This window comes from Danio rerio, chromosome 10, assembly GCF_049306965.1.
Source record: "Danio rerio strain Tuebingen ecotype United States chromosome 10, GRCz12tu, whole genome shotgun sequence".
Lineage (NCBI taxonomy): Eukaryota > Metazoa > Chordata > Actinopteri > Cypriniformes > Danionidae > Danio > Danio rerio.
The window spans coordinates 21747048-21774465 of record NC_133185.1 but is presented as its reverse complement, the minus strand read 5'-3'; the positions used below and the strand labels follow the sequence as shown (position 1 = coordinate 21774465).

Genomic DNA, 27418 nt, shown 5'->3' with positions numbered 1-27418 from the left:
GTTGGCGGGTGTTAATGTAAAGCCCTGAATATAATCTTAAAGTCTCTCACTGACTCGGTAGGTGCTGAGAATAGCGTCAAACAGCTGTGTGTATGGCATATCCTGTCACAAAATCCCGCACAACGATAATAGTTTGATTAAGATGTTTACATATCTGTACTGCACTTCAATAATGTGACTAAAATCGGTGTATTTCACATGTCTTAATCAGAGTTATATTTTGTACGTTTATGACTTTATTTGGATTAAGGTAATCAAAAATCGCTGTTTACATGGTAGACTCTTAATGAGAGTATTGTCTTAATTGTATTACAATCAGATTATTGGTGTCATGTAAACATACTCAATGTGGTCATGACAAGGGCCCATGAACATTTCTGCCTGTTATCAAACTATTTCATAACTGTAACAAGAGGAATTAAACCAAAACTTAATGTTAAGACAGCTATCATAAAATTAGTTATCAATATGTGGCTCTTTTTGGATTCTCGGAAGCTGTAGAAACATCCCTCAAAATAGTGTATATCTGACAATATTGTGGAAAAAATACAAACAGAATTTCATAGTGAAATTCTGTTTGTTGTACACCAGGTAAAATTTTATTGTACACCAGGTAAAAGTTAAGCCAAAAGCAAATATCACATACTGTATAATCTTTCCTCAACACATGGTCCAAGCATTTTATCAATGCGTATGACAATATTCTATGTTTGAGAAACTTACAGATGTGCGTCAAATATTTGAAATGCAATAAATGTTAGGTGACATTTAGCACACTTTATTTGTACATCAGGTGTGTGTTGCTAAAAGTCATAAATAATAGTAGTTTGCTCAAGGCCAGTGAATTAGTCTAAAATACTACACAAATGCTGAAGTCTAATCTGCATAATCATATACAGTGTAAAAAATAAATGTTTGTGCTGGTCGATTCGTTTCAGCTCCACACCATCTGCCAACAAGACACAATTCTTTCTACAACTGAATGAGGCAAACATGCTTTTTATCTGCAGCTCTGCTTGTTATAAATAGAGAAGAGCAACCACACACACAGACGCACGCAGACACAAAGCGGCACATAAAGAGGAGCATTTGGAAATCCATTCATAATTCATTAGGGCTTTCAATTTCCTCCAAAGTGCGTCGAGTATGAGATGCTTTAGAGCGCCTTGTTTGCTTATTGCTATATATTTTGCTCTTGTTCATTTTTCAGAACATGCCAAATGGCGATGGGATGGTTAATAACTAATTGAAAGGTTGCTACAGAGACCAATAGAGCTTGATGACGCAGTTAATTATGCTAAAAAATGCAGGTGGAAACATCCTGTCTGACACATCTGAATACTTATTGCCATACTTATTTTGTCCATTGATCAAACTAGCAGATTAGGAGCTATAAAACAGCTCTAATCCCATTGCTGTTATATCATCATTAGTGTTTAAGGTCTCAAAAAGGAGTAAAGAAAAGAGGGCAAACTGATAACAGTGTGCAGCTCTCGTGAAGTTCACCATAACAGAAATTAGCTCAAAGAAAATATATGCAGCACATCACTGGTTTTGAATATTGTTTAGCTGTAGGCTACTTTAGACTGCTACCTTAAATAATGTTTAACCAATCTTCAGTTAATGTGCACTCAATTACTTTAAATATTGAGGTGAGCAGCGCTGATATTATGGTTTATACACTACCTAACAAAAGAATTGTCGCCTCTGCACTCTGCAGATCTCTTGTGCACCCCCATACTGAATGTAGCCCCAAACCATGATTTTTCCATCACCAAACTTGAACGATTTCTATGAGAATCTTGGGTCCATGCGGGTTCTGCAGTATTTGTGATGATTGGGATGCAGTTCAACAGATGATTCATCAGAAAAATCTACCTTCTGCCACTATTCCAAATGATCAACTAGAAGTCAAGTTATTTTTTGTTGCTCTTACAACTGGGATCAACGGCAACACTTTTGTCAGTGTCTAATTTTTCACTTGGAGATTTATTTAAAACTCAAGTTCACTAAGGATATGAATAGAAATCTGATGAATGATAAACCAGCTAAAAACCTTTAAACAACATTCATTTTTTAACTTTTATCACATTAAATCAGAGATGCAAAAAAATACATATTTTATTGTGTTTTCATTATACTCAGTTAGAAAGCTTAGCCTATTAGCTTAGCATGCCACTAAAGACAATGCTTGCAAGATGATTTCTACATACAGTAATGTACTGTTTAATAAGTTATTTAAATACCTCAAGGACAGATTAATGTAAATGGGACAAAATCATTAAAAAAATCTATTGTAAAATGTCTTTTTAAATTCACAATGCTTTGGATCAAATCATGTGCCAAATAATTAATAATGAAATGTGTGCAAATAACACTAATGGCATCAAAATGAAGGCAACAATTCATAGACAGAGCAAAGTGGTTCTACACTGTAAAACCCAATAAGTTAAGGTAACTCAAAGCGTTGAGGAAACCGATTGCAACTAACCATTTAAGTTCAAAAATGAATCCTAATGAGTACTGTGAACTTTATTTATTTGAGTAAATTAAGCAAATTAGGCACAATAAAACCTAATAAATAAAGAGAACTCAAACCAACTGAGTACTGTAAAACTCAATAAGTTTAGTCAACTCAAACCATTTGAGGAAACCGATTGCTACAAACCATTAGAGTTAAAAACTAATCTATGCGAGTACTGTGAACTTACCCCGTTTAAGTTGAAGTAATGAGGTATTTAATTAACTCATTACCTTCAACACTGAGTTCAAAACTCTTTTCAAATGAGTAGAATTAATTTTCACATGCATCTGCAACTACACTTATTTTACTAGTTGATTGTTGGGTTTTACAGTGTATTTATATTTCACTACATTTATTCAGAAAACACATTAAATTGATCATATATTACAAAAAATTGCAAAATTGTATATTATAAAGAGCTCACTGGGATGTTCATGAAAATGCATTCCTGTTTCTGTTCTGTATAATAATAATAAAAATTATTTGTGATGTGAGCATCAAACATACATATTATTTATGTAATATAATTAATTGATGGATCATAAGACCATGGTAATAATGCTAAAAATTTAGCTATGCCTTCACATAAATAAATAATATTTTAAAATATAATAAAATACAAAAACGTTATTTTAAATAATAAAAATACATCCAAATGTATCCTTTTTATCTACGTTTTTGTTTATTTTGATTTAATAATTGCATGCTTAATGAGCACTAGGAATTTTGCATTTGTTTATTTATTTATTTATTTATTTAAATCAAACCAACCTCCAACTATTAGTGTACATTTGTCACACTCAAATAAATGTTCAGATAGATCTAATTGCGAGTGAACAAAAGGAATTTATTTGACACAGTCAAACTCAACAAACTGGTGCAACAAATAAGTGCGGAGCTAGGGCTAGAGGAACAGGACAGGGATCAGGCAGGAAATCAGGCTCTAGCAGAAACTCCTCACGGTCCTGAGCACAGACAGAAACACACACATGAGCACACGTAACAAACTGACAAAGACACACAGAAAACATGGCCCATATATAGACCCGAATATGAGCCTCAGTTGGCGAGCTAATCAAGCCAGCTGAGTGCCGTCATCACACGTGATCAAAACAGATACACGTGGAGAACAAAAACAAACCAACATGATCAAACAGACACTCCGGAAGAGCGCACAAACCTGCAACCGTGACAACATTATAGTGCAAAGCTCTAGTCAAGTGCATTTATGTACATTATATGATTCACAGTGGCTCTTTCACATTAACACTTTAAGAATACTGACACTGAAAAAATATACTGCAGGCAGTATATAATCAATGATCAGTATACAATCAGTCACTTTTCATTGTTTGTCTACTATTGGTGGCCTGTATTGTTATTCCCAGTGGGCCTGAACATGATTTCATTAACCTGGCGCTGCCTCTAAATGCTCCTCTGAGAGTAAAAACACACAAAGCCTGACTAGATTTAAGAGCTCTTTTCAATTACATGAACTTCTGGCTTTCTGAACTTCCATTAAAACAAGAAAGCATTAAGTCATCAATGCGGAATGAGACTACATTACAGTCCTTTTGACAAAGCTAGGTACTTTAATTTATTAGGAATGGGACAAAATGTTACTAGGTTACATGAAAAAAAATTTCTGAAAATGTCCAATATATTTCAGAACAGTTAGTTTTAAACCTTCACACAGGATGACTATAACTGCAAAGTTATCCGTATTAAAAACTTGCCTGATTGATCATGGTCAGCACTACAGCTTCATTAATATCGAATACTGAGCTTTTATTGTGTTTTCACAAGCAAGTTTCTCCAAGCGAGCAAGCAAATAAATAAATCAATTATTCAGGTTTTCCATAAAGCAATTGATTTCAAGTGAAAATAAGATAGTTGTTAGTCAACACTGAAAAAATGCTGGGTTCCACACAATCCCTTTATGTTGTCCTAAAACAAATTGATTGTAATCTTAATCATTTTTAATCGCTTGAACAAGCAGCAAAAGTTTGAGTGAATGGACACTTTTAAGGCTTTTCATGAGTCATTATATATATATATATATATATATATATATATTAATGCACTGCAAAAGAGATGACACTTTAGCAGTATTTTCAGATATTTTAAGTTATCTAGTTAAATCTAAAATGACTTATATAAATACAATACAATACAATATTTATTTATTTATAAAGCACATTTGAAAACAACCAAAGTTGACTAAAATGCTGTACATAGAAGTACTAAAGACATAGAAGGAAGCTGAATAATAAAAGAAGCTTTTAACAAATAAAAGCAATAAAACAGTGATCAATGAATAATAAAAGTGAGAGAAAATAGATAGGTCTTTAAAACAGACTTAAACACAGAAATGGAGGGGAAAAGTTTAATGTGAATTGGTAAAGTTTTCCAGAGTTTAGGACCAGCAACAGCAAATGCTAGATCCCCTTGTTTTTTAAGGTGTGTTCTGGGCAAGATGAGTGATATTGAAATCATGATATCTCAATGATCGAGATGGGGTATATGGACAGAGCAGGTCTGTAAGGTACTGAGAAGCAAGATTATTTGACAGCTTTGTAAACAAATAATAACATTTTATAATAAATTCTGTATTTAATGGGTAACTAGTGACATGCAGCTTACCGACTCATACTTGCGGGTGCAGAGAGTAGTTTGTGTTGGGACAACATTGTGTGGGAATTGTGTGGAATCCTCCATTTTTGCACAGTTACAGTTGCATTTTTGCAGTATAGAGTACCTAACAGTTAACAGTAATACCCTATACAGTTCTAATTAATATGATTAAATATACATTTGTAATATTCTTTTTTTATTTATGCACTTATTTATAAAATTGCTTGTCTAATATAAGTGCATAAAGGTCACTAAAAATATTTATTTAAACAAAATGCTCATAAATGTTAATAGCAAAATAACTATTTCCAAAAACTAACAAAAGTCGCTGAAAATAAACAAAGAAAATTAAAAAAATTCTTCCATTTATTTTCAGTAGCAATACCGATGTAAGTCTATTTATCTATTTTACATTGCCTTGTTTATGTTTTATGTGATACTGATCTATTCCTTCAAAGATCAGGCTTTACATATTTAAAAATATAAACATTGCATGTGTGATCAGTTAATGTTTAAGTTTAAAGTTTTAAGACAAACAAGAAAATTGTTAAGAGAAATAAACATATTAGTATCTTGAACAAAAGGATATAACTCTGCAAACAGAAGAGGCGGAGGGTGCACTGTAAAGCAACAGTTGATTTAAGACTCAAACTGAGAAACAACAGACAACCACATCCCAGTAAATGTGCAAACAAAGACACACATCAACACCTAGCGCAAAATGCATGTAACACGAGGACAGGCAGAAATCTAAACAAATAGATGGAAATCACTGAGAGAGAAAGAAATGTGCAACAAAGCACACAGAGCCAGTTTCATGTCCTGGAGCAAAACACAATTTTCAGTTGGAGAAAGAAGTTCTTAGAAATTTGACATGCTGTCTGGATAAACCCAAAGCCAGTATTGTTTATATCAGAACTTCATACTTTCTTTATACAAATTTTATTTATTAAAAACTATTTATATTAAACATTTAAACCAACAAAACCGACACAACAACATTACGATTAACAGTTTAAAAGTCTTGACGAGTATGATCACAGCAAACATAGAGTTCTGCACAGCAAACAAGGGAACTGACACAAAACTGCTTCACTCTTTAATATTTTAGTTAAAATGGCATCATAAGTTGTTTTACAAACATTCAAAGGATCACATAAGTACTGAGGAAAAAATATTAAACAGAGAAGTGACAAAAAAAAATTGTATAAAGTATTTTCAAATGAAGGCTGTACTGGTTACACTGTCAAACCAGTAGATAGTAAGAAGTTTGACAAAAAAAAAAAATATAAAAAAAAAATATATAAAAAAAAATATATATATATATATATATATATATATATATATATATATATATATATATATATATATATATATATATATATATATATATATATATATATAAAATTATTAGTATATATATATATATATAATTATTAGTATTTTTTTATCTGCTTTTCCGAGGCTGGGTCACAGGGGCAGCAGTCTTAGTAGACAACCCCGGACTTCCCTCTCCCCAGACACTTGCTCCAGCTCCTCCAGGAGGATCCTGAGGTGTTCCCAGGCCAGCTGAGAAACATAGACCCTCCAGTGTGTCCTGGGTCTTCCCAATGGGACATGCCTGGAACACCTCCCTAAGAAGGCATCCGAAACAGATGCTCGAGCCACCCTGAGCTGATTTCTCTCAATGTGGAGGAGCAGCGACTCTACTACGAGCTCCTCCTGGGCGACAGCTCCTTTACCACAACGGACTAGCACATCGACTGCATTACTGCTGCAGATGCATGTGAATCTCATGTTCCATCATTCCCTCACTCGTGAACAAAACCCCAGGATACTTGAACTCCTCCACCTGGGGTAAGGACTTTACTCTAACCTGGATATGGCAACCCCCTTTTTCCGGTGGAGCACCATGACCTCGGACTTGGAGGTGCTGACACTCATCCCAGCTGCATCACACTCATCAGCAAACCACCCCCTCCAGCCAAAGGCTGCACTTTGAAATTCTGTCCATAAAAATTATGAAAAAAATTAGTGACAAAGGGCAGCCCTGCCGGATCCCAACATGCACTGGAAACAAGTTTAACTTATTGCCGGCAATGTGAACCAAACTCCAACTTCATACAGGGACAAGACAGCCCTTAGCAGACCGCCTCTAACCCCATATTCCCAGAGCACCCTCCACCGTATGCCACGAGGGACACGGTCAAATGCCTTCCCCAAGTCCACAAAACACATGCGGCCTGGTTGTGCATACTCACATGAACCCTCAAGCACCCTGGTGAGGGTAAAGAGCTGGTGCAGTGTAACACAGCCTGGACAAAAACCTGCATTGTTCCTCTTGGATCCTCCTCTCCAGCACCCAGTTCCAGTTCCCAAGAAGGCTGAGGAGTGTGATCCCCCTATAGTTGGAGCACAGCCTCCGGTCCCCCTTCTTAAAAATGGGAACCACCACCCCATTTGCCAAGTATAGAGGTACTATCCCTGACCTCTATGCGATATTGTAGAGACGTGTCAGTCAAGACAGCCTCACAATATCTAGAGACTTAAGATACACAGGGTGAATCTTATCCACCCCCACTGCTTTGCCACTGCGAAGCTTAAATAAATAAATAAATAAATAAACATTGTTCATTCAATAGTTTTCTTCAAAACTTTTGATTCTTCCATTAATGATAATAAACGAAGAAAAGAATAAGTAATTAAAAAGGTAATTTTTAAACAATTTTCATTAACATATATATTTAAAAAATTTCTGCATGTATCTATCTATCTTTCTATCCATTCATCCATCTATCGATCTATCCATCCATCTATATAGTCGTGCAAGGACATCTTGTACATCTTATAAGTACATCTTTTTAAATACATTAAGCCCACGATTATCCAGAATCATGAAACTGCAATGTGCACCATCACACAATTTTCTCTGACAAAGGTCGGATTATGTTGTATGAGTCGACTGCAACAACACAAGAGCTTAGTTTTTTCATATGTAATTTAGGTCACTTTTAAACGTGCTTCTAAATCTGAAACATCTGATTTCTAGTCATTTGACTCACAACCGTGTCCTGTTCACTCTTCAGTTAAGGAAAAGCTTTTTTTTTTTTTTTTTTAAAGATCAACAGCATATTAACACAGAAATGACACTTCCACTGTAAGGAACCATCTGGCTCTAGATGTGTAACATGACACACTGACAGCCTAATTATCTTGGCTATTTTCTTGGTGGCTGAGAGAAGCTCATTAGTTTGTCAACAAAAGACTTACAAGCAGTAAGAGGGAAAGAGAGAGTGAAAGAGACAAATAGAGAGAAAAAGAGAAACCCTAAAAGCAGAAACTCAACATGCAGTGTTCTGTAAGAACATCATAAGGTAACAGAATTAGGTCAGTATACTCTACACATGCGCATTGAGAAACGAATTGTCAAATTTTGGAATGCATTAAAAAGCGGGACAACCACTCTTATAATTTTTAAACCCTTAAAAACCATGAAATGAACACAGAAAAAAGTCCAGATTTTGGTGGTCCTAAAGTTACAAACCAACACAGCAAACATTACCAACAGCAGGGAGCATCATCCTGACATGCTCATTCATTGAATTTAACCCAAGCAAATTATAAAAACACCAAACTAAAAAATCTATTAAGATGAATAAGTGGAGAAACAAAGCAATGTTTAATGTTATTTAATATTATAAAATGAGATTATGCAACAGCAACATATCTAAGTGCTGTAAAGAACAGTAATTTAGAACAAAAACTAAGGAAATACAGACAGAGTGCTCACAGTCTGACTGTAGAGATGGTCAATACAGAAAGAACTGGCATCCCAGAGTGAGGAGCAACACTTCATCACCCACCGCACAAACTAACAGCACATAAAAGTGAACATACTACGCCAAATTCCAGCCCGCTTACCCTAAATTCACAAAGTTAAGCAATAAAACACAACTTCAATATATTACTAATTAAAAAAACTGTTCACGCCACAATAAATTGATGCCTGTCACAAAAAGAAAAAGGGGACCTACAAAAACATCAGTGATGCGCTTACATCCTAAAGTGTTGATTAATTAATTATTGTTTGTTTTAATTGATCATTTACTACTGTGTCATTTGTTTTCTATTTAGAAAAGGTTCCATTTAATGTAAGGTTCTATTTAGGTTCTATTTAATGTAAACATCAAAAATGCTTTGACAATACATTTAACATTTATCATGCCAATAATGCAAGTTTGAATTTGAATTAAAGAGAACAAGAACAAGAGAGAGATACAACAATACTGATTATTATTGTTTTTTTTTTTAATATTGATTTGAAATTGATATTGAATTTAGAAATATTGATTGATATTGATCCTAAAATACTGATTGTTAAATGTACAGTTTATTTTGATCTATAATAATTTATTATTGATTTGTATGAATAAGGCGACGTAGTGGCACAGTAGGTAGTGCTGTCGCCTCACAGCAAGAAGGTCACTGGTTTGAGCTTCAGCTGGTTCAGTTGGCATTTCTGTGTGGAGTTTGCATGTCGATGCATTCGCGTGGGTTTCCTCCGGGTGCTTCGGTTTTACCCACAGTCCAAAGACATGAGGTACAGTTGAATTGGGTAAGCTAAAGCTAAATTGTCCGTAGTGTATGAGTGTGAATGAGTATGTGTATGGATGTTTCCCAGAGATGGGTTGCAGCTTGAAGGGTATCCACTGTGTAAAACATGTGCTGGATAAGTTGGCGACCACGGATTAATAAAGGGACAAAGCCGAAAAGAAAATGAATGAATAAATGAATGAATGTATGAATAATATGATACATTGAATAATATATTGAATAATATGATTTATTATGTATATATATATATATATATATATATATATATATATATATGTATATATATGTATATATATATATATATATATATATATATATATATATATATATATATATATATATATATATATATATTAGGGATGTGCGGAGCAGCCGGTATTTGTATTTGTATTTGTTGAGGGGGGAAAAATATTTGTATTTGTATTTGTATTTGTATTCGAGTAAAATTCAAAATGGCGCAAAAATATATATTTTTTCTATTACACTTCTAATTTACGTTATAGTGAAAGTATTGTTTAATTATACCCATTATATAAATTATAGATATGCAATATTGGCTGTTGTTTTGAACATGTGACAAGAAATGTCATTGAAAATATAATAACATAGAAGCCATTATCTCATCCATAGTTAAACCAACAACTAATAAAATACCATTGTGAATATTATGAACCCCACCACCACCGTTCTTGTTGAAGGACACTGAATAGACAGAATAAAAACAAATAATACTTCAAAAAACTGTTCTTCTTCTGAAAGAACTTCTTTCCAATGCACAAAATTCCAAAAACTAAAATTAACTAAATAAATCTAAATAAAACCCTGCCTGGGAGATCTGGCAGAACAAAAGTATTCTATATAATACTAAAAGATACAGCCCTGCTATTGTCATCTGCCTGCCACAAAACAGACACAAAGTTTTTTTTTTTTATGTTTGAAACTGACTTGCTGGGGCAGAATGTGGCTGTGTTGATGGTTTGGTGCTTGTGGAGGATTTAGCAGAACATAGCTGGACTGATTGAGGGGATTTATGCTTGTGGGGGGTTCACAGACAGTATCAGGAGAGGATGCTTTTAGTGCATGTGATAATACATTACATAGAAGGTTGCGCGGTGGCACAGTGAGTAGCACTGTCGCCTCACAGCAAGAAGGTTGCTGGTTCGAGCCCTGACTGGGTTCTCCCCATGTTGGCGTGGGTTTCCTCCGGGTGCTCCGGTTTCCACCACAGTCCAAACACATGCAATACAGGTGAACTGGGTAAGCTAAATTGTCCCTATTGTATGTGTGTGAAAGAGAGAGTATGGATGTTTCCCAGTGCTGGGTAGCAGCTGGAAGGGCAGCCACAGCGTAAAACATATGCTGGATAAATTGGTGGTTCATTCCACTGTGGCAACCCCAGATTGATAAAGGGACTTAGCCGAAAAGAAATGAATGAATGATTATGGATAGAAGATGTTGACAGATGTTTAATATCTCTGCCTCTGCTGATTTCACTTTTGCACACATTATACAGTATCACTTTGTTTTATCTGCAGCACCACTGACTGTAAAATGCTTCCACACAGAACCTGAATGTTTTTTTTTTTCTTTTGACTGGTGGAGGACCAAGAAATGGCTCAGCAGCAGTCTCATTTTTTCATAGTGCCCAAATGTATTTGAGGAGTTTTAAGTTTATAAAAAGTGACGGGAAGCTATGCTAAGGTTAACTAGCCTATAGCATATATCTTGCTGTCTGCAAAAGACAGTAATGTAGACGTACCATATAACTCCCATAGGTGCATACTATTCGACACAACTGCACAAGCATCGTTTTAACCTTTATAAACAAACGTTAACGTTACTCTGTCAACAGTCTATTGTCTAAATTACCGTGCTAACAGAGCTAACGTTGCGTAAACAGAGCACCCGATTGCAGACGTCAGACGTCCGATCAAACTCCGCTACAAGTTTATAAACTGCCTCTGGAACCCAATTAAGGTACAAAAATCTATTTAACAAAAATAATGATGCAGTGAAGTATTTTTTTCGCTCAGCCGAGCCTTCTGTCTGTTGCTGTGGAGAAGCGCCCTCCGACTTCTGACTGAGCGTCTCTCTCTATCTCTCTCTCTCTCTCTCTCACTCACTCACTCACTCACGCGGGCATGCACTATGGTCTCATGAGGAAACGCTGCTTTTTGATATAGTGTTTTTCTTGCTCCCGAATACAAATAATTTTTCAAGTATTTGTTCGAATTAAGTATTCGTAAAAACACGCTATTCGTGCCTTTCCGAATACCGTATTCGGGTTCGGCTCCACCCTTAATATAAATATATATATATATATATATATATATATATATATATATATATATATATATATATATATATATATATATATATATATATATATATATATATATATTTTTTTTTTTTTTTTTTTTTACCACTACTACTACTACTTACTGTGTTTTTATTATATATGTATGCTACTTTTTAATGTAAACTTTATAAATGCTTTGGCAATGCAATTGTAACATTTGTCATGCCAATAAAGTCATTTTTGAATTAAGAGAAAGAGAGAAATACTAAAAATACTCAAATTTGCTTGAACTCTATATAATGATAAGTATATTTTATATATAATATATGATATGTAGGTATTTTATGGTTTATATAGATTAGTTTTATTCTAGAGGAATGTTAAAATTGTTTGTTGACCAAATTAAATCGCTGACGATCTCACTGTGGAATATCCAGGGTGTATGCATATCTAGTCTCATCCAGTCTTGAGTGTAAAGTTAACACCTTGGATAAGCATTTCAGACATAGACATCATAATACTCCAGGAAACATGGCGCAGAACTGATGAGGTCACTCTTTGTCCCACGGGATACCGTAAAAAATCCATTTCATCTAAAAAAACATGAAAAAATGAAACATGGTAGGGATCCTGGGGGCACGATAATCTGGAACAAACTCAAACTTGATAAATACATCAAATTTATTTTAAAAGAAGAATCTCATATTTGGCTCAAAAACGACAATCAGCTCAGTCAAATCAAAAATGACATATTGTTATACATTCCTCCATCCGAATCTCCACATTATAATGAAAACAACTTTGAGACCATCCAGACTCAAATAACCCACTTCCAGGCCCAGGGAAGTGCACTGCTGTGTTTAAATCTCAATGCTAGAACAGGGTCCTTAACTGACTGTACCACAGACAGTGAGAATAAATACACATTTGGACAGAGTTATCAACAAAATGGTGTAAATAATTAGGAATAACTCTGATGCCCAAATAAATAATATGGAAAGCTCCTACTTGAGCTCTGTCGCAGTCTTGGTTTGTATCTGGTCAATGGCAGGGTGAAAGAAGACTCTCTGGGCAGAAACACCAACAGCTCAACCCAGCCCCAGTCACTTCCCAGTCGCTCAACAGTTGACTCCATGATCACAGATTTAGATCCGTTCTCTTTCAGTGCATTCACTGTTAAATCACTAACACCTCTATGAGATCACAGGCAAATTACACTTTATATAAAAAGGAACAAGAATACTAATATATTTTCACAATATGGTAAATTGTATAACATTAAAAATAATTATAGATGGGTACAAGACAGCTTTGAGAAATACAGGAACATAATTGAAGACCCCCAAATAGGTTTACTTTTGGATAAACTTATAGAAAATAGTTATCCTGATAATAGTGATGGTGTTAATCTAGCTGTAGAAAACATAAATTACATATTTGATTATTTGGCAACGATATCTAATATTAAAACTACTAAGAAAACTTTAAAAACAAAAAACAAGAGAAAGAAAAATGGCATGACTTTGATTGTAAACTATAAGGAAAAACTTAAGACAACTAGCAAATTAAAAACCACAGACAACCAGAGAATACAAATTTACGTCTTCAGTACAGTGAGGAGCTAAAAAATATAAAAACACAATCAGAAAAAAGAAAGAAGAGTACACCCAAAAACAGCTCAACACAATTGAAGAATCTGTTGACTCAAACAATTTCTGGGCCAACTGGAACCTTACTAAAAGGAAACGTGAACAGCTAACAATACAAATTGGAGACAACTGGAAAAACCACTTTTAGAAAAACTGTTTAGTAAAATAAACATGAGTACTAAACAATCGTTTATATATGATAAATTAACCAATTCAGAGTTCAAAGTCCTACCAAAAAAAAATAAAATAAAAATAAAAAAATAAAAAACAAGTGGTCCAGACGGTATCCTTAATGATATGATTAAAAACATAAATCACAATTTCCAATTGGCTATAATGAAATTGTTCAATTTGGTTCAGAGTGCTGGTCATTTTCCTGACAAATGGATTAAAGGATTAATAACGCTCATATTCAAAAGTTGTGACAAATCAGGACCCAAATAATTACAGAGGCATCTGTGTGAACTGTAATCTGGGGAAGCTGTTCTGCAGCATCATCAACACCAGACTCATAGGCTTCCTTACAGAGCACAATGTCCTCAGCAAAAGTCAGATTGGGTTTCTGCCAAATTACAAAACATCAGACCTTATCTTCACCCTTCAGACTCTGGTTGACAGATATGTCAATCAAAACAAAAACAAAATATTCGCTTGCTTTGTAGATTTTCAGAAAGCATTTGATTCAATTTGGCCGGATAAACTGGATATCCTGCACAGCTTCTGTCTGACCTGGGCCCTGACCGTTGACCCAAAGAAAACTAAAACCCAAATAATTGCAGAAAAATACAGATGTCAGGGAAAAAAACACAGTTTCACCCTTGGTATGACAAAATTGAACATGCCACAAGCTACACATACCTTGGATTGAAAATAAGTGCTAATAGAAAACTAAATCTGGCTGTGAATAAACTGAAAGAGAAAGCAAGAAGGGCCTTTTACTCCTTTAAAAAATCAACACAAATAGAAATTCTAATTTGAATCTGGCTCAAAATTTTCCAGTCGGTGTTTGAACATATAGTGCTATACGGGAGTAAAGTGTAGGGTCCTTTCCTCAGTCATGAGTTTGATAAGTGGGATAAACATTCAATTGAAAGCCTACGTGCAGAGTTCTGTAGGAGCATCCTCAGGGTAAAGAGGAACACACCCAGCAATGCATGCAGGGCAGAATTAGTATCATTTACACATGCGCATTGAAAAACAAGCAGTCAAATTTTGGAAACACTTAAAAATGAGTGACCCCAACTCTTATAATTTTAAAGCCCTCAAAAAACAAGGATTAAAAAAAAGCCACCTGATTCAGATGGTCCTGAAGTTACAAACACAAACCAACATAGCAAATATGACTAAAAGCAGGCAGCATCAGGACACGGACATGCTTATCTACAGAATTAAGCCCAATCAAATAATAAATGCATGAAAAGAAGAATATCTAATTTACTGGAATGAAGCAGCAGGAAAACAAAGTAAACTTACCCACAATTCACTGAATTAGAAAAAAAACAGTACTGACTAGGGGGAAAAATTACTGTGTTCTTCAAGCTAACCAATACATTAATGCCTGTCACAAAAAGAGAGAGCAGATCAATAAAAACATCAGTGATGCGCTCTCTCACTCACTCACTCACTCACTCACTCACTCACTCACTCACTCACTCACTCACTCACTCACTCACTCACTCACTCACTCTCACACACACACACACACACACACACACACACACACACACACACACACACACACACACACACACACACACACACACACACACACACACACACACACACACACACACACACACCTAGATTATTGTAAAGGAATCATTGTAAATATACTGATTATTATTGTTTTTTATTACTGTTTTATCCTAAAATGTTAATTGTTAAATGTACAGCTTATTCCGATTTATTATTATTTTTATTCTTATAAATGAATAATATGATATGAATGATGACTCCTGCCACCATCTGAGAAACCCACAATGACCCGCTTTGTTTGAACTACTGCCCTATTTGTCTTGTTTGTACGCAGCGACGCTGCACTGCTTTTGCAATACGAATGTACAGTTATTTGTCATTAGGGATGTCCCGATACAACATTTTAACTTCCGATACGATACCAAAATTGCAGCAATCAGTCCGATACCGATATAAATCCGATATCAGTACAAATTATGGAAAACTTTATTTTTACCTATTTTGTTGAGTCTAATGTATGAACGGCTAGATCAAACTGAGAACAAGTCAGCAACAGTAAGCATGGAAAAAACAACCATTTTATTTACTATTGGTTGCACAAATGTAAACTTTTACATAAGAATATATAAAAAGAATTAAAGAATAAATAGTAAGACCCTGAAAAAATCTTAATTGAATAAATAAAAAAAAATTTTAAAGTGCAAAATGCTAATTACAGGTCACTTCAGTTGTTCATTTTTTACCATCAGCAAAGAGTAGAAACTGCTGAGAGCAGGAACGTAAGAAAAAAATATTGTTAATTGAACAACAGCTAAAGGTTCAGTGTCGAAAATTTCAATTTCACACACAGCTTTTTGATAAATTTTTGATCCAGTTGAGCTGAAAAATATCTTTCACACTGGGCAGCAGAAATAATTTATTGTTAAGTTAATAAAAATGTGCAGTATGGTTGGTACAAACATTTACATGATCAGAGCTATTTTATCTGTGTTTGTATCATAAGAAGATTATGGCTGTATCAACGTTCCCAAACATTATTAATTTTATAATAATATATATTGCACATATTATATTTAACATAAAAATACTTGCAGAGGCTGGATTGAAACACACCTTTTCTCCACAGCACATACAATAATGTCACTTTTAAGAATAATTTTATTTATCAAAATTCATTATATTTGCATATTTGCACAGATTTCACCCTACTGCCCACATGGGAAAATTAGACAATGTAAATAACTGCAAACTGATGTGCAAAGCTGACACTGTTTATCAGAGCACTTTATCTTTCTGGGCTTTTTTTTAAAAAAAAAGAGTTAAACATGGGAATGTCTCTAATAAAATTTTCCTTTTGCCCCAAATGTAATTCCATTCTTTCTTTTAAACTGTAAAGGCCCTCAGCAACAGAATGATTTCTTATTCTTATTTAACAGACAATGAAAACAACAAAAAAGTTTAGCATTTTACATGACACTGTTCCTTTCAGAGTGTTTAAGTTAAAAAATGAAATAAAGAATAATAAATCCACTATTTCACTCCTATTATCCATATGCACCACTGACAGGTCAAATCTGCTCCCTCTCTAGTCTTAGTGCTGCTGAGAGTTTGAGATTGAAAGTTTGTGTATAAAAAAGTAAAGAAACGCAGCTAAAGAAAGCAGAATCCGGGACATGTTCGGCGATTTATAAATCTTGGCTGAATGCAATTTTTAAGTCCCAAATAGAGGACATGTCCGGAAAAAGATAATGTATTGTAGGTTTTTTTCTGCGTGTCCTCGCGCTCTTCTTAAAGCTAAAGTCAGAGCAACTCGTCTCTGTGGGTCTGCTGCAGCAGCAGAGCCCTCAAGTCTGTGGCGGAGACTTTTCTCATGCACACAGAACCGGGCCGCTGAGGTAAAGACTTATGTGTGGGAAGCGCTGGTGATGAATTAGGTATCACACTGGATGAACCACTAAATGCCATGACCGAATTGAGGCTCGCACGATGTGTGCTACGTCGCCATTCGGTGCCTTATGTTGCTTAGCAGCCTTATGCAAAACAATGTAAAGATCGCTTGACGTGAAGTAAATAAACCAGTAACGTTAGAGATGTGCCGTTGTTGCTAGCGTCAGCGTGTGCTACCGTCAAAATAGATTTCTATCGTACTACACCATAACCTAGTGTAAAGAGCATGTTAAATCTTAGAGATTTTGCTAGCAAGCAGTGTTGTGATCACATGGGCTTTGCACGCTGGCTCTGGACGCTGCTGGATAGAATAGCTGTAACGGAGTTTAGAGAGTATCGGACTGCTTATATCGAAGAATTTTAACGCAGTTCAATAGAGTTTTTTGGACTGATATCGGACGAATTTCCGATATCAATATCGGATAGGGACATCCCTATTTGTCATGCCAATAAAGCACCAAAAATGTGAGAGGGGGGGGGGGGTGCAGAAAAACAGTATTGAACACATGAAGAAAGGGAGGTGTAGAAAGGTAGTGAAACCCCAGACAGCAGTTGAATCTCTGAGTAGTTCTACAGCAATCCTCTGCCCTTTGTCAGTATAAATTAATATCAGCTGCTTCAGTCCAACATCTACATTAGCAGGATGATAAAGATGAAACCAGGTTGGACATTTCAGCAAGGCAATGATCCAAAACACAGTCAATGAAACTCTCAAATGATTTCAGAGGAAGTAAACCTGACTTGAATACAATAGAAAATACAAAGATCACATTTGATAGACGAGACCCACAGAACCATCAAGATTTTTTACAATCTGTTGAAGCAATTCTCCATACAAGAGGCGTCTTTAAGCTGCCATTTTATATATAGCCTTTTATTTATAGTACTTAATACAACTTAATAGTTCATTACATTATTCTTGAGTCATTCCATTGTTTTTAAACGTAACAATTTTTTCAGATTTTTTTTGTGTTGTTATATTTATGTTGGTATTGTTTGGGATTTTACCAAAATCTGGCTTAATTCCATGTCAACAGCTCCTGTAAAATATTTTTCCCAGAAAAAAGAAAAAAAACATGACATAATGAATACTTTCCCCCCACTGTATACAATTTGTATTATGGTATAATGGTTGTCAATGGGAAGTACCCATAAAGATAGCTCTACACATGTGTGAATGACTAGTGGAAAAAAAGCAGACTCTTGACAAACTTACAACATGAAGTCTTGCTCCCAGCACGGCTGGTCTCCTCGCACAGTGATGGTGGTACTCTTCACATTTTGCACTTTCAGTGTCACATAAGCATTGAATTTATCTATAAATGAAGCAGAAAACAGGTTTATATACATTGTTTCATGTGATTGGAAACCTAATCTATATGCACTTTGAGAGCAGAGTGACATCTGAGGGTAAAATTGCAAAACAAACCGGATTATGGTAATCATAATGATGTCCCTTCACATTGTAAGACTTGAGATACCACAAATACTTTGATGTCTTTGACAATTCAAATATGAGCTGAAAACACAGAGACAATCGGCTCCACAACCCACCAGGTGGGAATGCGAGAAAACTAGCTCCCCTCCAGTCCTTCATTTAAAGCATCCCTGTTCACCCACCCTCTCTATATACTATACTCATACAAAATGGTAATTTCAAAGTCTGACTGTTTTGAATCAGCCCAAGTGACTTTATCTATCATGTTTGATATAATTTGAAATTTCTCAGTGTGACTGGTACGATAGTATATTGGTATGATATTTTGAAGTCAGCAATGCATCTTTTAATCTTGGATTTGTCTTTGATAATTTGATGTCTAGTATAGATCGTTTATGAATTGACTGAATAAATTGGCATAACACATTTTTACCTGACTAATAAATTGTTATGTTTTGAATTATTCAAACAGAGTTCATGTTATTATCCTTGGTAGATTACGTTAAGTCCATAGCACTACAAGCCACTGTACAGGTTAGTAACAGACTAAAACAGGTTAGACGGAGCAGTGTGGCACGCTATACGATGTTCTTAGCACTCCGACTAATACATTGGCATTAATTCAAGTATACCTAGAATGTAAAAGGCCAATAATGGGTTTTCTGTTTAGAACAACAAAATTTTTGAGACAATATTTGTGGGTAAGTTAGGCCTCATCTACAAACTTATAATACTGTATAAATCATATGGTGACCAAAATAGTTTGTCTTGATTCAGTAGATAACAGATTTATGGGGGGCCACATAAAAAATCCTAAATTGAGTAAGTAGTAGGGGTGTAACGATTTATCGTTGTACGATTTATTGCGATGCAAAAATGTCACAATATGCATCGTGGCGTTATGACGATTTGATTACAATACGACGTCCGTTTTCTCTTATTAGTTGAGCTGTTTGCACGTGAGCTACGTTCCACCTGCTGCCGCACGTGAGTTCAGATTGCAGCAACAGTAATGTTAGCAGACCAAGATGAGTGGAGCTGAAATAGAGGATGGCCCATCCTCTCAAAATCAGACGTCTTGCAACATTTGGGTTGTACAGTCATTGCTTTAGACGCGTCCGCTTTTTGACACGCATACTGGGTCAAACATAGCCGAAGTTTTAAAGTCTTCACAGTGATTTACATACTTTGCACAGCGACAGGGATACCTCCTAATGGTGTTGAAAGAGTCACATACTGTATTTATAAGGTACAATTCACCCTAAAATATCATTCTGTCTTCATATAATGTTCCCGCCGCAAAATCACACATGACGTGAGCTGACTGTGAACTGTTACTACAGAGGGCGGACTTTGATAGACGCGCGCGTATGGCAAGCCGTTTTAGCATTTAAACCTTTGTTCTGACTATCCATAAATATATTTAGAGATATCTCTAATTATATTTTGACTGGTCATAATTATAATTCGACTAGTCAGAATGACAATTAGAGATATCTGCAATTACAATTGTACAAGTACGAATTCAGATTGGTGATATCGGCAAATATATTATGACTAGTCATTCCTCCATTGACTTCCATTGAAAAATATTTGCAGATATCTCTAAATGAGTTTTGACTAGTCACAATTGTAATTAGAGATATCTCCAAATTAATTTAATTAAATATGAATTAAATACCTGGAAATGTGGATTTTTTTTGCACACACAAAAAACGCAAGTGACCAAGCAAAGCCTTAAGCTCTTACTGTTAAATTAAATTGAATAGAAAGCTTATTTTTTTTGCACCTTTACTTAAATGTTTCCTTAATTTTGTCTCTGTCATTTCAATAATATTTTAAAGAAGTTTTTAAATTGTTTTATTTTCCAGAGACAGTCCTGTTTAATTTATTTTCTTACAGAAAGTTCAGTTTAACAAGTTGAAACAAAAGAAATACATAAAAAATAGTTTACTTGGTAAAATTTGCATTTCAGTTTAATTTTCAATTTTTATTCCAAATTTCATGATACATATCGAATCGTGAACATTATATCGTGATACACATCGTATCGTGAGCTGAGAGTATCGTTACACCTCTAGTAAGTAGGGTTCTGCCTTTTTAGGAGAGTGGTTAATCGCCTCTGTTTAATGACCAAGACTGACAAGCTTGTGTTTAAAAGATGTCATACTTTCATATAGATTTCATAAAAGATTTCATAAAACTAACAATTTCAGCAGATAAAATGGACCAAAAAACATTATGGGCTCTATTTTGACGATCTATGCGCAAAGCGCAAAGAGCAGGGCGCAAACGCTTTCAGGGCATGTCAGAATCCAATTTTGCTAATACAAGGATGGAAAAATCCGCTTTGCGCAGTGGCACATGGTCTTAAAGGGTTAAGTTTATTTTCTAAATGAGTTATAGGTGTGTTTTCAGAATAAAATAGAGATATATCAGTGTCTCATCTTCCATTCCCTTTAAGTGCAAGTTGCTTCGCGCCATGGTGCATTTGGTATATACTTGACGTAAACTAAGTGGAAGTGGAAAAACTGAGCATTTCACTAGCAAGAAAAAAGATAAACAGAATATCTAGAGCGCGAGAATGAGAGATAAACTATCTACATTAAATTTTGCTCTTGTGGATAGGAAAACCTTGTACGCACATACATCTATTAGCCTATAAATAATACATTTAGTTTGTTAAGCACAAATATTTGTTTCAAAACTATTTCTAAATTCAGTTCTAATTTCCAGCAAACGAATAAATGAACAATATCAACGAAATGTGTTCAAAAACCTGAGTTATATACTAATACACATGTTGTGCCCCATATGGTCTTAAATCTGACAGGTGCAAATCTAAGCTTGTTTTTAATAAAACGAATATAAATATTGATATAATATATAATACTGCTAATAATGATAACATTATACAAAAGCAAATTTAATGAACTGAAAAAGTCTCCCAAGATGAAGAAGGCATGAAGGCAGTGGTTTTTCATATTTATGTAAGATAGAAAATAATATGTTTTGTAATATTTTACGCCTTTATATTTATATCCTATACATATCCTTTCATATCCTATATATCCTTAATATTTTAATTCTTTTTCATATGTAAAGATATATGCGTATTGCTCAACATCTTGTGTATTAAGCAGTGTGTAAGCGAGGCGCACAACTAACTCGCTCTGCGCTGGTCTTAAGACCGGCTTTGTTCTTTCTTAAGAACAGACTATTATAGTTTCTCAAAATAGCAACACGCCAGCAACGTGCCAAAACACGCCTTCTTTTTTAGATCAAAACGTCTATGGGCGTACATATGAGCGCAAATGCATTTGCTATTTAAACAGCGTGGTGCAAAATGTCAAATCGGCTCTTGTGCCGAGCAGAAACTACTAAACAACAATTGCGTCAGTAGATTTACTAAAATTAAAATTACTCTGTAGTTACATGAATAGGCTGTAACAAAGACACCTTAAAAATAAAGTCTGACCTGACAATTTCAATCAAAAAAGAAAATAAGGGACATTTTAAAGGAACAGTTCATCCAAAAATTTTTTAATTGGCTTACCATTTATTCTTCCTCATGTGGTTTTAAACCTTTAAGAGTTTCTTTTTTCAATTAAACAAAGTTATTTTTTTTACTTCAATATCAGGAAAAAAAACTAACTATGGTTACCATCACCCAGCATTCTTTATAATCATTTATTTTGGGTTCAACAGAAGAAAGAAACTCAAAACTTACAGTACACGTGGAAACTGAGTAATTGATTGCAGAATTGTCATTTTTGGGTGAGCATTCCCATTTACACATGAGGTTTTAAAGAGATAGTCTCCATTATCTACTAAAACCCATCTTAAAATCCACTTGAAACCAAAAGGAGAACCAAATTAGGTGAACCAAAAAAAAATTCAAGTAAATTAATGTTGGGCGACATGGTGGCTCAGAGGTTTGCACTGTCAGCTCACAGCAAGAAGGTCACTGGTTGGAGTCCCGGCTGAGTCAGTTGGCATTTCTGTGTGGAGTTTGCTTGCTCTCCAAGTGTTTACATGGGTTTCCTCCTGGTGCTCTGGTTTCCCCCACAGTCCAAAGACATGCGGTATGAGTGAATTGAATAAACTAAATTGGCCGTAGTGTATGCGAGTAAAAGAGTGTGAATGAGTTTGTACTAGGCTTGCCACGATAGACAGTGATACCGGTGTTAAGACGCAACACCGGTGACATCAGTTTTTCACCGTGACACCGTCCCCACATTTTTTTTTTTTTTTTTAAGTATTCGTTTTTTTTATTTTTTTATTAAACATTTATTTGAATTAAATGGAAAATATAATTGTAAATAATTGACTTAAGACGAGAGCATGCACTATAATTAAAATCTAAACATAGCTACAATGCGTCATATTTCATTTATCAAGTGAGGAGAAAAGAGGAGTCGAATTTACAGAAAGAGGATGCCGGACGATTTAGTTTTAAAACGCAATGCAAAAGCACCTGTTTGGCAATACGTTGGGTTCAAACCAAATGCAAAAGAGAACCTGAAGACGTTAATGAATCAATCTGCAAACTTTGCCTGACAAAGGCGGCAGTATCTAGAGGAAACATAACTAATTTATACACCCACCTTCATGTTTAACTATGGGTGGGTCGCGGATAGATAGATGAATAGGCAACGCATACTCTCATTTTAAAAATCACGCGACCATCATCTCACAATGTTTAATAATAAATCTTATTATTTTATTAAAACTAGGGATTTATTTTTATTTTTATTGTAATTTTTATTTTTTGTAGTTTCCATTAACAATCCAACTGCAGAGAAACAACATCGTGGCAACGTGAGCACTTTTTCCAAAGTTCAGCTGTTCTTTTTTCCACTTGTTTATGTGTTTAATGTTAAAAAAAATCTATAATGAATAGGCCGACAAGAGCGCATCCTGTGTGTGCGCGCATCTTTTATAACTGAAGCCGCTCTCTTTAAAAACCAAAAGTTGCTTCGTCTGTCTGACAATATTTCAGCTTTTAATCGAATGAAAAGTTTATTTAGATGAGCCAATATTAAAAATTGCAATAAAGTAACTGAGACGTGCGGCCACACATCGAATCTGAGGACTGATCTCTCTCTCTCTCTCTCTCTCTCATTCAGACATCGAGCCACAACGCAAGTCAAGTCGCAAAACTTAGGCAGGTGCAGCTGACAGGTAGAATAGCTAAAGCCTTTGCAAAATCTGTCAAAATACACCACAGAAATTAACAGGCATAAATGTCTTTGAGCCAAAAAAGTCTATTGGTAGGATATCTGTAAAACACAATTGGAGCCAAAGATATGTAGGAGTTGTGTAGCCTATTAATTATAGGCCTATTAATTCTAATAAAATGAAAACCAAAATAAACAATTCATTGCATTTTTCGTTTGATAAAAATATACGTAAACAAAAAAAAAATCAAAGGCTGGCTAGTTTGTATTAATGTGTTTTAATATTAATGAAAATATGCTTAGCCTATTTAAATTTAACGCTATATACCCCGCCAATAGACAAGCCATTCAAAACATATTATTTTACTGTGTACTGGGTTATAATGTATATTTTACAATAAAAACTAAAGGTAGCATGTCTCGCTGTCATTTAAAACATGTAATTCATACCACACCAGAGCTGTGGACCTGTACAGTCTATGCAGTGTGTAAACTTACAGGGCGGTGTTGGTCTACTGTCTAATAGTCTTACTGCGCACCGGACTCCAATCCGAGGGAGATTATGTAATTCGATAGACAACATTAACTTGATAGATTTTAAAAATAAAAGGTATTTTTAAAAAGGAGCAACACGCAAATCTGCAAGAAATAAAACTAAAAATAAAACGTCTTGCCAGTGCTGTGTGTATTACACTGACAGTGTAAGATGCCCTTGCAGCACCTGTAACTGCCGCTTTTAAGAGAGATCAAAGCAAGATCATATCGTTATAAATATTCCATAACAATACTTATCGAAATATTTATACATTTACATGTTGTTTATTGAGATTGTGTGATCTGTATAGGTTGTCTGAACTTTACAGAAGTTGTAAACTGACACGCGTGATGTGATGTTTAGCTCTGAGGAGGCGCTTTTATTTAGCCTGTAGTCTTTACATTTTTTTTACATAATGTTCCTTTTCTTAACATTTTTTTATTCATGGTTTATATATAAAATGAGTGCCAGCTTGTTTAGTTGTGATCATTATGCAAGGATCATATTTCATATTCGGTTTATTCTTCAATAGCCTATAGATTCGTTCATTGGATTGTTCATAAGGACTAAGCTGTTAATATATAATACATGCGTTTATGGTTGTTATTTGTATGGTTCCAACTACCACAGTCTTTTCAGCCTGTAGCATTGTTGTGTTTTATTCGTTATGTTAATAAAAGTTATGTTTTGTTTAATAACAGTAATTTTTTTTTTTTTGTAGTTTCCTTTTCGTCCATTCAAACAATTGATGCCTAATTGGCAACTCCCGCAAAACTGACAGTGAAAGTATTATACGCACACATTTATAAGCTATTTAAAAGCAGAAAAAAAGAGGAAAAGAAGAAATGCCCACTCCAAGGGTGATACCGGTATTACCGGTGTTGTCACATGTCGATAAACCAGTGGGGAAATTTCCTTATCGTCACAACCCTAGTGTGTACGAATGTTTCTTGGTACTGGGTTGCAGCTGGAAGGGCATCCGCTGTGTAAAACAAATGCTGGATAAGTTGGCAGTTCATTTTGTGCAAAAAGAAAGCCCCCGTCCCCGACTGAATATTCAGTTTGATTTAGAAGCAACATCAACATACTAAAATAAAAGTCTCAGCAACTTCTGGTTCAGGTCTTTAAACCAGGTGTAAACAGGGCTGATAACTAAAATCGTTCCCATTGCATGATGTGGTGTGAACAGACCAAAAAGCAGGAACCCTATGTGCAATACAGATATGGTTGGACAGGTTTTCCTGGGAATCCTAGAGCACATGTGGCAGGACGGTGACTGAATAAAGCCTGAGCAATAAAAGCTGAGAGTGAGAGTAAAGATTAGTGTGATTCCCTTCCCCCAATGACAGAGCGCAAGAGTCCTGACCTCCATAATCTCACATCACATCAACAACAAACCGAAAAAAAGAAAAAAAAAAACACCAGCTCCAGGAAAATTCATGCTACAAAATAAGAGTTTGTTGCTGTCAGATGACATTATTTTCAGTTGAATTTTCTTTTGGTTCTTTTGGTTAGGCTGTAGGTTGGAATTTTTTTTAAGGTAAACATCATTACAACCATTGCACATATTTAAGCCTTCAAAACAGTTACGAGGGTCAGAGAGGTCGATATTATAATCTACTGTATTATACACTACCAGTAAACAGTAAGAATTAGTTATGATGATAGAATAGAATGATCCAATTCAAATCACAAAAAAATTGGAAAATGTAAAATATTTTCAATAAGTAAACAGTTATTTAAAATGTAATAATATTTTGTATTTTTTAAATCAAATACATAAAGTCTGAGTAAACAGAATAGGTTCCATTTTAAAACATTGAAAGTTCTTACTAATTTCAAAACCAAACATTTTACCGGTATTGTATTTGAAAAACCTATTCTATATAAGATTTAATTCATGTTTTTCCTGCTAGCTTCTGAATATTAGTAGTTATTAGGATATTAGTTCTGAATATTAAAATATTAGTATTAGAATATTAGTAACCATATTTTTATATTATATTATTCTGTTGTATTCTTTGATATACATTCCCATAATTTCATTTATAGAAAAAAGCACAAATTTCCAAAATAATAACAACACCAGTCATAATAATAATATATTTTTTAGAATAACGATCTGAAGAAAAACATGCTAAATAAAAATATGTACATTCATTATTTAAATTTTTCAAGAATTAAAATATTTAAAACTAATAATAGAACCAAAAACAAATGACAAAAGACAAAAAATAAATTAATATTAGCATTGTTATTGTCATATTATGAATATTAATAATTAAATATATATATATATATATATATATATATATATATATATATATATATATATATATATATATATATATATATATATATATATATATATATAATTATTAATATTCATAATATGACAATAACAATGCTAATATTAATTTATATATATATATATATATATATATATATATATATATATATATATATATATATATATATATATATATATATATAAACACACACACACACACACACACACACACACACACATGCACACATAGTTTTTTTTTATATATATTACATTTTTGTTGTTATTTAGGTTTTTTTTTGTGTTTTTAATGTTTTAATTATGAATAGTGAATCAAATTAGCATCACGGCACTGACAAGTCTATGCAGAATATTTTCATGTCATACTCATAACGACAGTCCTCCCTAAGCATGTACACAAATGTAATGCAAACACACATAGGCTTTATGAGGACAGCAGAAGGATTACGGAGCAGTGACATAACAACACTCTTCATTTTTTGAGAGCTAGTCAACACGTGCCCGATCATACAGTCTGCCAGCCAGTGTCCAAACAAAAAGCAGCAAAACAGTGGATTTGCATGAACAAATAAACATTCAGAGAACTCATACAGTT

The 27418-nt window shown here is 34.3% G+C and overlaps 1 protein-coding gene across 22 annotated transcripts in view; it reads right to left on the bottom strand.

Annotated features, from left to right (window-relative positions):
• unc13bb (unc-13 homolog Bb (C. elegans)) overlaps nt 1-27418 on the bottom strand; it is a 150496-nt gene that overhangs the window by 90229 nt on the left and 32849 nt on the right. For all 22 annotated transcript variants that reach the window (XM_068223933.1, XM_068223934.1, XM_068223935.1 and 19 more), the window contains exon 3: nt 18579-18678. In XM_068223933.1, coding sequence (XP_068080034.1) covers nt 18579-18678 — 100 coding nt within the window. The remainder of the gene's footprint in view (nt 1-18578; nt 18679-27418) is intronic.